At 42.2% G+C, this 12,236-nt stretch overlaps 1 protein-coding gene across 1 annotated transcript; it reads right to left on the reverse strand.

Moving 5' to 3' along the window:
- Positions 1-7,763: 7,763 nt before the first annotated feature.
- LOC149307396 (uncharacterized) lies at positions 7,764-11,443 on the reverse strand. Its single transcript, XM_089538313.1, has 6 exons — positions 11,350-11,443; positions 10,653-10,773; positions 10,169-10,319; positions 9,893-10,027; positions 8,078-8,203; positions 7,764-7,895 (listed from the first exon to the last, which is right to left on the reverse strand). Exons 1-6 carry the CDS (start codon positions 11,441-11,443, stop codon positions 7,764-7,766), a joined length of 759 nt encoding a protein of 252 aa, XP_089394439.1.
- Between the last annotated feature and the right edge of the window lie 793 nt (positions 11,444-12,236).

The following is a 12,236-nucleotide window of genomic DNA, read 5'->3' on the forward strand; positions in this document are numbered from 1 at the left end:
ATGTGGTGCTGGAGAAAAGCACTGTGGACAGCATAAAGGACACACAAATGGGCCCTAGAACAAATCAAGCCTGAGCTCTCTCTCCTTAGAAGCCAAGATGACAAAACTCAGGCTGTCGCACTTTGGCCAGAAAGCATAGCTCCTTAGAAAAGACAGTGACAAAGACAATGATGTTAGGAATGTTAATAGGCAATAGAAATTGATACTGGATTCAATCAAAGCGGTCACAGGTTTGAGCCTGCAGGGTCTGAGCAGAACAGTCTTGGAGATGTCTCATCCACAGAGTTGCCAAAGTCAACTCAAGGACAGTTAAAAACAACACACAGGGATAGCATATAACAATGTACTGCTGGCAGAAAATAACAACGCTGAGGATAAATTTAGAGGGGATAGGGAACTGGGACCTCTCTGGCTCCTGCATTAGTCTTGTGTTGTTGTGTACCTTCATGTCATTTTCCAACCCAAAAGTAACCCTGTTACAGGTTTTTCTTGGCATAATTTGTTCAGAGGTGATTTCCCTTTGACTTTCTCCGAGGTTGAGAGAACGTGACTTGCTCAGTGGGTTTCCAGTGCTAACTGAGGGGGGAATTGTAACTCTGGTTGCCCAGTGTCCTAGACCAACACTCACACCACGACGCCATGCTGCCTCTAGATGATGCCATTCATTCATGCTAATTGCAAGGTTTGTTGCTAAGTAAATTCGAGGAGGGAGGGAGCTTTCCTGGTTTTAAAATCATAGGGTTCAATTGATTTCACCCCCAGACCGGTTACCATACAACATCATTGTTCATTCTGCAATAGTGCAAAAAGTCATGTTCATTTAGAGAAGCATTCCCAGAGGTGAGCCCCTCTCTGACCCAGGAAGCCTCCTTTTAAGCATCCATTAAGAAGCCAAGCCCTTCCTCCAGTCCATCTGCCTTGGTCCAGGCCTCGGAGGTGGAGAAGAACTGCTGGGCCTGATCCCATTCCCCACCACCACTCCCTTCTCTTTTTGTATCGTGTCTTCTTAGATTGTAAGCCTGAGGGCAGGGAACCGTCTAACTAAAAGATTGTATGTACAGCGCTGTGTAAATTTACAGCGCTTTATAAATAAAGGTTAATAACAATAATAATAATAAATAGGTTGTTGTTGTAGCCTCTTAACGCATTGCCAAAAAAGGGAAGCCCACCATCATCAAAAAGAGTACGCTAACTTGCATGAGATTTACAAGTGCTAATATATAGGTATGGATGCAGATTTAGAAGCAGTGACTAGGGATTGCTGTTGTTGTGTGCCTTCAAGTGGTTTCCAATTTATGGCGACCCTAAGACAAACCTATGATGGGGTTTTCTTGGCAGTTTTTTTCCAGAGGAGGTTTGCCATTGCTATCCTCTGAGGCTGAGAGAGTGTCACTTGCCTAAGGTCACCCAGTGGGCTTCCATGGATGAGCGGGCATTCGAACACTGGCATCCAGTCGTAGTCCAACATTCAAACCACTACACTGCAATAGTTTCTCCAATATACTATATACTATCTAATGAACCTTGCCAAGAAAACCCTGTGATAGGTTTGCTTTAGGGTCACAACTTGAAGCACAGGCAGGCAGAGGTCTAAGGCATTGAATTATTGTGTCTAATCTACTCACTACTTACCTACTCACTGGTAATCTCTAGGGTCTAACTGAGATATGGCTTTTTCTTGTTGTTATTTGTTGCTGTGTGCTTTTAAGTTGCTTCCAAATTATGCTGCTCCTAATGCAAACCTATCACAGGGCTTTCTTGGCATGATTGGTTTAGAGGGGTTTGCCATTCCCTTCCTCAGAGGCACAGAGACTGTGACTTGTTCAAAGTCACCCAGTGGGTTTCTATTCCACTGAGATCACCATACTTGCTCCTTTTGGACTACATCTTCCTGAAAGGGGACAGTGTCTGCTGGTTCAAATAACATTGCGCCAGCAAACTCTGCAGTTTTTGGGTGGCACCTATATAAACAAATAGCCCAAACACAACAAGTAACCAACAATAATAATAATAATATTTATTTGTATCCCGCCTCTCCCTGTATTGGATCGAGGCGGGTAACAACAAACAAAAGAACAATGAAAACACAACATCAAAAAAACCAGAAGTAAAAACATAATAAGACACACAAAATCCCAATTCCCTATCTCCCTCCCACCCTAAAATAGCATTAAAAAACCATCTCACATTTTAATATTAAACCAATTAATAATATTAATAACATATTTACATGAGAAACCACTCAGAGCCTTACCACACAAGATGAATTTGTAGCCTAAGCAATCATAGACATGATTGACTTTGAGTGAAGAATTGCCTAGGAAGGGGGGACTGCTCATTTCATGATAGCTGTCCAAATGATTTGACCCTTCCCAGCGGTCTGAACCATCCAACTGTGCACATTTCCAGTGAATGGTTCAATTGGCCTCAGCGCGGTGACGTGACCCACCCCCCCACCCCCCCTATCCTGCCCTGCAACCCATGATCAGTAGCCCTGTCGATCCATCCAAAGAGGGTAAATCTGCAACTAGGGTTGCCGTAAGTGTCCACTGAAACCTGGGACAAAATGTGGAACAAAATCAAACCAAACTGGAGGACAAAACTCAGCCCAGAATGTAGGACATATAAGAAAAATGGAGGAGCTTAAATGTCCTACATTTTGGGCTGAGTTTTGTCCTGCCGTTGTCCTACAGTTTGGTCTAGAGTTTGTTTTACATTTTGGCTTACTGGACAATTATGGCAAACCTATCTGCAGCACATGTAGGGGTGCCATAACTGTTCACTATTACCAGTGACAAAATGTGGAACAAATTCAACACCAAATTGTAGGGCAATTGCAGGACAAAACTCAGCCCAAAATGTAGGACATTTAAGAAAAATGGACGACCTTAAATGTCCAACATTTGGGGCTGAGTTTTGTCCTGCAGTTGTCCTACCGTTTGGTCTAGATTTTGTCCTACATTTTTGGCTTAGTGACAGTTATAGCAATCCTCTCTGCAGCACATGGTCCAATTTGCTTGAATACAAGCCTTGCTCAAACTCGCCCTATCAGACCTGACCTTTAGGAATTGGTTTTGGACCTTTCTGAATCACATAGGAGATTATCGCATTGGCAAAAAAGCAGACCTGAGTCCAGGCTGAGCGTGGGCTGAACCTTTTCAAAAATGGCTACCAGTTTGCTATTGTGATAATCTCCATAGTCTGGACTATCTGGTAAGAAGACAGGCCTTAGACTGATACATTGCAAAGACATCAGCTATTCTTGCATGCTAAAACATGTTTTGTAGGGGCACCTTTGGAATATTCAACATAAAAAGATCTTGAACATAGGTTGTCAGGACATACATGGGATTAGAAAATTAACTTATCCACAGACTTAAGAAAGTATTTAATAACATTCTAACAGAGAGAGAGAGAGAGAGAAAACAAATCAAATTGAAAATAGATTTAAAAGAAGAAGGCATTACAAAAAGACAAAATGAACTTGACAATATTTTAGAAGACAGCAAAAATCCTGAGCTCTCTAAATTCATCTGAGCATAGTCAAGTGTTATAAAACATTGGCACAGTCAACAGTCGGATACCACATCCTCATTCCACAAAACCTTTTCAAGATTCAGGAAAAGAAAAAAAATTAAAACATTGGCATAGTTATTCAGTTTTCAACAAACTTTTTCAATGCCATATCTGTGACATTTGATATAAAATGGTATAAAGATAAAATATGTAAAAACAGCAAGATGATGGCTCCTTATGGCCAAACTCTAAAGCTTTCTTACTTCATCTGTATTAAAAAGTTTTTACGGCAGATAATTGCAGCTGCAAAGAACTTGGCAACTTTTACGGTTACTAGTTCCTTGTAGTCTGAAAGACATAAAATTGCTCTTTTCTGCCAGGTAGGTGTTGTAAAAGAAGATATATATATATATATATATATATATATATATGGCATGAGATTCTAGATAAAGGGAGCAACAAAAAAGGACATGTCCAATTGACTCAACCTCCTCAGAGCCGCAGGAATCTTTTTATATTTGCCTTCAACTACGGCTGACGGAATGATATTAAATCTTGCGAGCATAAATGCTCTTCTAAATTTGGGGATGTGCAGGTTATCAAAGTATTTGGCATGTATGGAATTCTTTCAGTTCCCCCAATTATGGGATAGAGAATTGCTTTGCTTTTGTGGGTTTGCAGGTCAATATCTTTAATTCTCTGTGTGATAACAGTTTTTGCTTTATTATAAGCCAACATAAGTACATGATCTCTTGATAACCCAATAGACAAAAGCTTCAAAATTAAGGAATTTATCCAAGTTGATCTAAAAGGGTCCGTTAGTATTAATACAGTGCTGTGTAAATTTACAGCGCTTTATAAATAAAGGTTAATAATAATAATAATAATAATAATAATAATAATAATGGGGCCATTCCTTTTTACATAGAATAGCCAAAAGTGTCTCCATGACTGCTTCACTCTACAGTGTATTGGTCTAAGGGCTGTTTTCCCATTGGATGGTCTGGATCAGTCTGGGTGGCAGGAATTGTGGCTCCGGGGCTTGGGCTGGATCCCTCCCTGCCCCATGTGTCATTATTTTAGAGTAAACCCATGGGGGCCCAGCGTCCCCTCTCCTTGCTCCACGCGGCTTTACTCTTTATTTGAGAGACCAGCCTGGCAGAGAAAGGTCAGGGAAAGCTGGATCTTTTCCTTCCCTTCTCTGCCAAGTTTCAAAGTCAAACTCAGGAGAGAAGGCATGGAAGGCTCCTGGCCTTTTCCATCTCTTTCCTGCCAGCCTTCAAAGTCAAGCCTGGCTCGGAAGAGATGGGAGGGCGGTTTGGATAATTTCGTGGGTGTTGGAGATTTGCCCACATTGGATGGATCAGAAAACAGACAGGTCAAAAAAAACCTACTGGTCAGGAATTGCAGGGCAAGAGAAAAAAAGAGGCCACGTGAGTTCGCTGAGGCTAATGGAACCATTCACTGGAAAGGTGTATAGTAGTTCCCCCTCCTAAGCCATGGATTTTTTAGCCACTGGTTCAAGCTTTTGCAGCTTGAAAGTTTTCAAACAAAGGATAAATTCCAAGTAGCAAACCTTGGTGGGTTTGCTACTATTTTAAAGAGGGGGAATATTTTGCTATGTCATTCATTGTACGAGGGGTAATGCACCAACACAAGCATTTCAGGCATGTAGCTTTGAGATTTTGCAGACTCCACCTTCACAATATCCCCTCGTATTTAATGAGACTTGAGCATCCACAGGCCTTGTTATCCACAGGGGGTCCTGGAACCAGCCCCCAGTGGATAAGAAGGGACAGCTCTTCACAGTTGGATGGTTCAGAGCACTGCTTCCAATTGGTCAAGGGGTGTGGCAGGTCTATATTGGAAGGGCTAAGTAAGTTTGACAGCTATCAATCATTTTGAAACTTCATTTTTTTGCATTGTAGGAAGCCAACCAAGTCTATGAAAGCTTAGGCTACAAGTTCTTTCACCCGGTTAGTATTAGATGAATGGGCAGGCTCTGGTCTTTTTTTTTCTCCTTAAGCAGGTGGCCTCTGCTCTCTTCCTGGCCTCTTCCTGGCCTTTGCTATCTTCCTAGCCTCTGTTCTCTTCTTGGCCTCTGTTCTCTTCTTGGCCTCTGCTCTCCTCTTGGCCTCTGCTCTCCTCTTCTTGGCCTCTGCTCTCCTCTTCTTGGCTTCTCCCTTCAGCTGCCGCCGGACATCTTTTCCCTGTTGTGTTGGAAACCTGCAAACTGGGGTGTTATGGCAGCAACAACAGGGAGTTTCAAGGTGACGCTTCTTTGCAGGTGGAGGGCTGCAACATGAGTTTTGGACCTCAGGACGTGGCAGCATGCGCTTATTAGTGGCTAGACGTCTCCGCTTGTTGTCCGGTTCATCCCTGGACAGAACAAGAGATAATGAAAGAGAGGTGTCACCTCAGAAGAAGACATCCAGGATGCCAGAAACATGAAAGTTTTAAGTAAGCATATACACGGAGATGAGTGTGGATTCCTTCCAAACAGGCATGGTAAAAATAATATTAGGACAGTGTTAAACATCCTTGAAAAATTTGAGCGCCAGAATGATGAGAAGCTGGCTATGCTGTTTGGTGGATGAGGAGAAAGCATTTGATAGGATTAGTTTGAGTTATCTACAAGAAGTACTGGAATGGATGAATCTGGGACCAAAATTATACAATTGGTTATTTGCTATATACGTTGAACAAAAGGCGTAACTGATAGTAAATAATGAAAGAACGGGTTATTTTAAAATTGAGCGTGGTACAAGACAGGCTGTTCCCTATCCCCTCTCTTGTTTATTGTTGCATTTGAGGTATTGTTGAACCACGTTAGAACTAACCCTGAGATAAAAGGGGTAAGAATAAGAGAACATGAATTTAAAGCTAGACATTGTTGTCCACATTACAAGAATATACAGATGATAAATCAATCTAAAACCTCTTTTATAACAAAGAATTTAAGCAAGGATAAGAAGGGGGAACTGAGTAAAATTTCTGGATTTAAAATCAATAATAAGGCTAAATACCTAGGAATTGTTATGACAAATAGAAATATTGATCTATTTCAAAATAATTATATTAAGCTTTGGACTGAGATAAAAAGGGATTTAGCTTCTTGGTCAAAAATACACCTGAAACGGTAAGGGTTTAAACCAAGGAAGTCTTGTCAATGTCTGTCAAAGTCTTAGGAAGAACGAAGCGGAGAGAGTGAAAGGTATTTATGTTGGGGTTGGGGTGGGGAGGGAGGGATGGTGGATGACTGTGTATTCTGATAAGATGCTTCTGTTATATGTTATATATGTTATATGTTTTATGTTATGTGGTTTAGGTAAATGTAATTTGTTTTGTTTTGTAATAAAATAAAATAAAGGAATACAGTGTTTAGATAAGTACGATGGAACCAAAATTGCAAATTATAAGATGTTTTATGTTATATGGAATACATTATACTAAAATTAGATAGACCAATTGTTATATTTCTTTTCTTTTGTCCACGCTCCTTTGTAGTTACAGATAGAACAAATGTGTTCACTTATTTGAAGGGGAAAGTAATCAGATTTTATGTTATCTTTTCCTTTCACCCTTAAGAATATCTATATGAAAACGTCAGCTGACCTGTGGTCCCAGTCGCTGCACAACCGCTTCTGGGGTGTTCTGTTGCAGGAAGGCTTCCCATGACTGTCTCTTGGTCCAAAGCCTCGCTTTGCTAATAAAGGAAGGAAATATTATATATAAATGTGTAAATTTATAAATGTGTAAATTTACAGCGCTTTATAAATAAAGGTTAATAATAATAATAATAATAATTTAAACAGGGCTATCATATCACCTCTTAACCTTCTTTTCTCCAGGCTAAACATCCCCACCTCCCTAAGGTGTTTCTCATAGGGCATGGTTTCCAGACCCAATTTTAGTCACCCTCCTTTAGACACACTCTAGTTTCTCAATGTCCTTTTTGAATTGTAAAATTATATCTCTTTGGATATCTGACTGAGGGCCCGAACAGACAGGCCAAAATAAAGTTGCTTTGGATCACTTTGGAGATATGCTGTTTAAACGATGCATGCGTCCTAAGAGGCTGGAAGCTGCGTCAAAGCCACGCTCCAGTCCTAAGGACTGGAGCACAGCATTGGTACACCTTCTGGCCTTGCATGTGCATTTAAATAGCATACCTCCAATGTGACCCGAAGCAGCTTTATTTTGGCTTGTCTGTTCGGGCCATGAGAACTAATGGAAAGTGTTGTGTGTCAGCTTCTGCCTGGTTTCTTACCTGGCCTTTTGTTTGGCTGAGAAGGAGGAGGAGGAGGAGGAGGAGGAGGCGGCGTCTGGTGGACCTTTGGAGAAGGATCATGACGAACTGCGGTTTTCTCCTTCTTTTCCTGTTGAGAGCGAAAGAGAATGGAAAGGGTTAGTAGCAAACCTGAGAGCAAGTGCATTTTTCTCTCTAGGAATCTCTTGGTCCTGAAGAATGCATGGCATTGCCTTGTCAGTGAGGGGAATCGAAGCCAGATCGCCAGGGTTCTAATTTAACATTTAAACAGCCATATTATGGTTGCTATACCTTCTCTTCCTTGTCTTGGGCTGTTTTCATCTGCTTCTTCTCCCTCTCCTTCTCCTTCTTTTCTTGATTCTTTGCAAGAATTTCTTTATCTATCTTGTAGTCTTTCTGCTCCGTTTTTGCAAGATTCTTATCAAGACAAAAACAAAACAAACAGTTTCATTTACATACCGCTTCATACTGAACTAACAGTGTCTAAGCGGTTTACAACTGTAAGCTAATTGCCCCCAACAGTCTGGGTACTCATTTTAGCAACCTTGGAAGGATGCAAGCCTGAGTCAAGCTTAATAATAAATAATAAATAATAATAAATAAATGGTTTATTTGTATACCGCCCTTCCAAAGATCAGGGCGGTTCACAACAGTTAAAAATTACATAAAAAGTTTCAATATACAATGTTAAAATACAAACGACACAAAAAGAAAAACAACAACAAATGCCCCCGGGTTAGAAACCCATTGCCTGTGTGGCCTTATGGCAGGGGGGGCCTATAAGGACTAATCGGGGAATGCGATGCCAAACAGGTGGGTCTTCAACTCCCGTTTGAATTGGGCCAGGGAGGTGACTGAGCGGAGCTCTATGGGCAGCGTGTTCCAAAGGGCCGGGGCGGCGATGGAGAAAGACCTCCTGGAAGTGGAGGATAACCTTGCCCCGGGAACCCTAAGGAGTTGCTGCCCAGTTGTTCTGAGGGTGCGAGGCGGAATGTATGGGGAGAGGCGGTCCTTCAGGTAGCCTGGGCCCAAGCCATTTAGGACTTTATAGGTCATTACCAGCACCTTGTATTGCGCCCGGAAGCAAATGGGCAGCCAATGGAGGTTTTTTAGAACCGGTGTTATATGGCTGGCCCTGGACGTGCCAGTGACCAGCCTTGCAGCCATGTTCTGCACCAATTGAAGCTTCCGGGTTAGGTACAAGGGCTGTCCCATGTAGAGTCCATTGCAGAAGTCCAATCTCGAGGTTACCAGGGCATGTACCACAGTTTCAAGGTCCCTCTGGGTCAGGTATGGGCGCAGCTGGCCCCCTTAGCTGGGATTGAACCCACCCTTGTGGTTTTTAGTGAGTGGCTGCAATACAGGCATTTAACCACCTGTCAATCCTTCTAGACAAAAGGAAGAAAGGATACAGGAAAGGAGACTATGGCCTGTTACAGACTGCCCAAATAAAGCTGCTTCGGGTCTCTTTGGAGGTATGCTGTTTAAATGATGCATGCATCCTAAGAATCCGGAAGCTGCACCAAAGCTGCACTCCAGTGCTTAGGAATGGAGTGTGGCTTTGGCGCAACCTCCGGACTCTTAGGACCCATGCATCATTTAAATAGCATATCTCCAAAGAGACCCGAAGCAGCTTTATTTTGGCAGAAAAAGCAATGATTGCCAAAATAAAGCTGCTTCAGGTCACTTTGGAGGTATGCTGTTTAAATGATGCATGCATCCCAAGAGTCCAGAAGCTGCACCACGATCCTTAGGACTGGATCGTGGCTTTGGCGCGGCTTCCAGACTCTTAGGACACATGCATCATTTAAACAGCATACCTCCAAAGTGACCTGAAACAGCTTTATTTTGGCCTTTTGCCATATTTTTGGAATATAGGTTTAAATATAGCCCACTTAAACCACTCTTGCCTTAATTTACAAAACATCTTGTAGCACCTGTGAGACTGAGCATAAACGTTTGTAGACTTGTTCTCCATCCTCATATCCATGAAGTCAATGGGTGCCCAGAACGGATCTTAGATCCCTCCTTGCATCCGCCGAAGGAGATCAAGTCTACAATGGCTGATGCTAAAACTTCCTTTGAAAGTACAAAAGCTAGCACCACCTGACTCTGTGGGGTTTTTGGCTCTTTCTGGACCTTCTGTTTCAGCTTCTTTTCCCTGGCCAAATACAGGAGGTAGTCAGTCTCGGCTTGGAGCTGTTTTCGCAATGGTGTTTTCTTTGTCTTAATTGGTAGCACCTTTGGATGGGAAAATACACAAAATAAAATCTCACATGTCATAGAGTTGGAATAGACAGCTTTAAGGGTACATTCTCAGTGGGGAGAAAGATAGCCAGATGCAAAAAATACTATGAAAAGTGCATGAGGCTTCTCCTGTACCTTGTCGGTTAGTTTCAGCTGTTGGATGGATTGCATTAGTTCGAAGGCTCCGCTGCCTAGCTTGTCTTCTCCAGGTAACAAATTGGAGTGGCCATCCAAGCCCCGTTCAACATCCGAATTGGCTGGTTTGGGTTGGCAAGTGAGATTAACCCTGTCCATTTGACCAAAGAGGAGAATCATGAGGGGGTGCCCCTTTTCCGTGGAGTTTATCACAAGTGAGGAATTACTCATAATTTCAAATGAAAAGAAAGTGGAGCCAGAACGCATTCAGGTTAGCAAAATTACATGAATTGCATTCGAACTGGCTCCCCATTGCCCAAAAATAGCATGCCATTGCCCAAATTTGCATGTGGCAGTCTATCACACAATAACGTTAAACCCCATGATTGCGTTCAGATTGCCACTGGATTATACTTCCAATTTCCCTTGCCTGATAAGCTCTCATATTCTAACTGTTCTCCCAAGAACCTATTTCCAGACTCACTTGACTTCCTCCTCTGGGACTGAAATTTTCTGAACTTTTTCATTTGGCTTGATGGGAGCTTTTCTGGTGGAATCTTCCTTTGTTCCCACTTCTTTTTTGGGAGAATAACGCCAAGAACAGCCTAAGAAAGAAATACAATTTTACCTCATCAAAAGTAAGTGGAACTCTTGATATAGGATATATCTTCATGCATGTAAACATTTAACAGGTTTTCTAGTGGTCAAGCTGATAGCAGTTAGAATCACTTGAAATTTGTTGTCATCTACTGCTTTGGGGCAAATCATGGCCCCAGGCAGCCCTCCTGTGCTCAATGTAGCCCTCCATCTGTGTAAAAATTGAAACTGCCCTTCCCCAGAGGCTTCTGAAGAACACAATTTGCCATTTTGCTTCCTTCCCAAAATTTTAAGGTGGCCAGAGCAGCATTTGCAGTTTGCAACCCTCCGTGGTCTACAGAAGGGCGTCCCTAGGAATTGCAACCCCATGGTTTAGCTGAGATAGTAAATTGTGAAAACACAGGTATGTATTTTCCATAATTTCTGCCAGTGAAAGAATTTCAACTAGGCTGGCACAGAAACATCATTGTGGAATCTCAAAGCTCACCCAAGGAACGAACCTCGAAATTCAAAAAGGTATTGGGGAGGTTGCTCCAAACCTCTGTCCCATAGATCTCCAAAACCTGCTATGCCAGCATGCTTACCTTCGCCTGGATCATCATTCATCTGGTGTGACATAGACATCTTTTGACAAAGATCTACCAAATGCTTTTCTCGAGCCTTGGAACTTTCCCTCATCTTGGCATGTTGAAAGATGGACTCAAGACTGGAGATGGGAAAAGAAATACAATATCCCCTTTTGCAAGCGGTTTACTATCTCCCACTGTGCAAAGGAGTCGGTGTTGATGTGGCATGTAGGTTAAGTTTCATCTCAAAACAGACTCTGGAAAAGTGACTGGTACATTTGGATTCCTCTCGCGACCATGAAATCCACTGAGAGACTTTGGGGAAGTCATATGATCTCCTGGGATCACCATATGTTGACAGACTACATGCACATGAACACACACGCGCACACACACACACGCACGCACACATGCTAGCTGCGCATTGTGAGCATTATGCTCTGCTGGAGTGATTTGGTCTGGATCTTTATCCACTCCTGTAAGTAAGTTACTTAGGATAATGCTAGGCTGGGGCTTGTCTGTGTTCATATTTTGGGTGAGATTTACAGTTCACACCCTATAAATCACTACACCTGTCTAGCTTGTCTGAAAGAGTTTTTATTATGATTAAATATAGATGGGATATAGACAGCTAATTGTTGGACTGCAGCTTCCACGATCCCTCATTATTGGCTTTGCTTGCTAGGACTGTTGGGAGTGAAGACCAAAACAACATTTATACAACCATATGTTGCCCATTTCTGACATAGAGAGTGACATATCAAGAACTTTCAGCAATCAGACAATGCTGTATCTTGAGTTGGAAAATCTGCATCCCTCCAGAACTTGATAAACTGCTATGTCCATAATTGCTCACCAGTAGTCAAGATCAATGGAGTTGATCAGAACTGGGATCCTAACCATAT

The sequence above is a fragment of the Sceloporus occidentalis genome, unplaced genomic scaffold (genome assembly GCF_023333645.1).
Source record: "Sceloporus occidentalis isolate IW3139 unplaced genomic scaffold, rSceOcc1.0.p SCAF_9, whole genome shotgun sequence".
Lineage (NCBI taxonomy): Eukaryota > Metazoa > Chordata > Lepidosauria > Squamata > Phrynosomatidae > Sceloporus > Sceloporus occidentalis.

What these genes read in the sequence shown, in the direction of transcription:
- LOC149307396 (XM_089538313.1), bottom strand. Translation starts at nt 11,443, where the DNA reads ATGAGGGAAAGTTCCAAGGCTCGAGAAAAGCATTTGGTAGATCTTTGT. An exon ending in GTCCCAGAGGAGGAAGTCAA is followed by an intron (nt 10,320 to 10,652) that starts GTGAGTCTGGAA and finishes TCAAATGGACAG; the next exon opens with GGTTAATCTCACTTGCCAAC. An exon ending in CAAAAACCCCACAGAGTCAG is followed by an intron (nt 8,204 to 9,892) that starts GTGGTGCTAGCT and finishes TGTCTTGATAAG; the next exon opens with AATCTTGCAAAAACGGAGCA.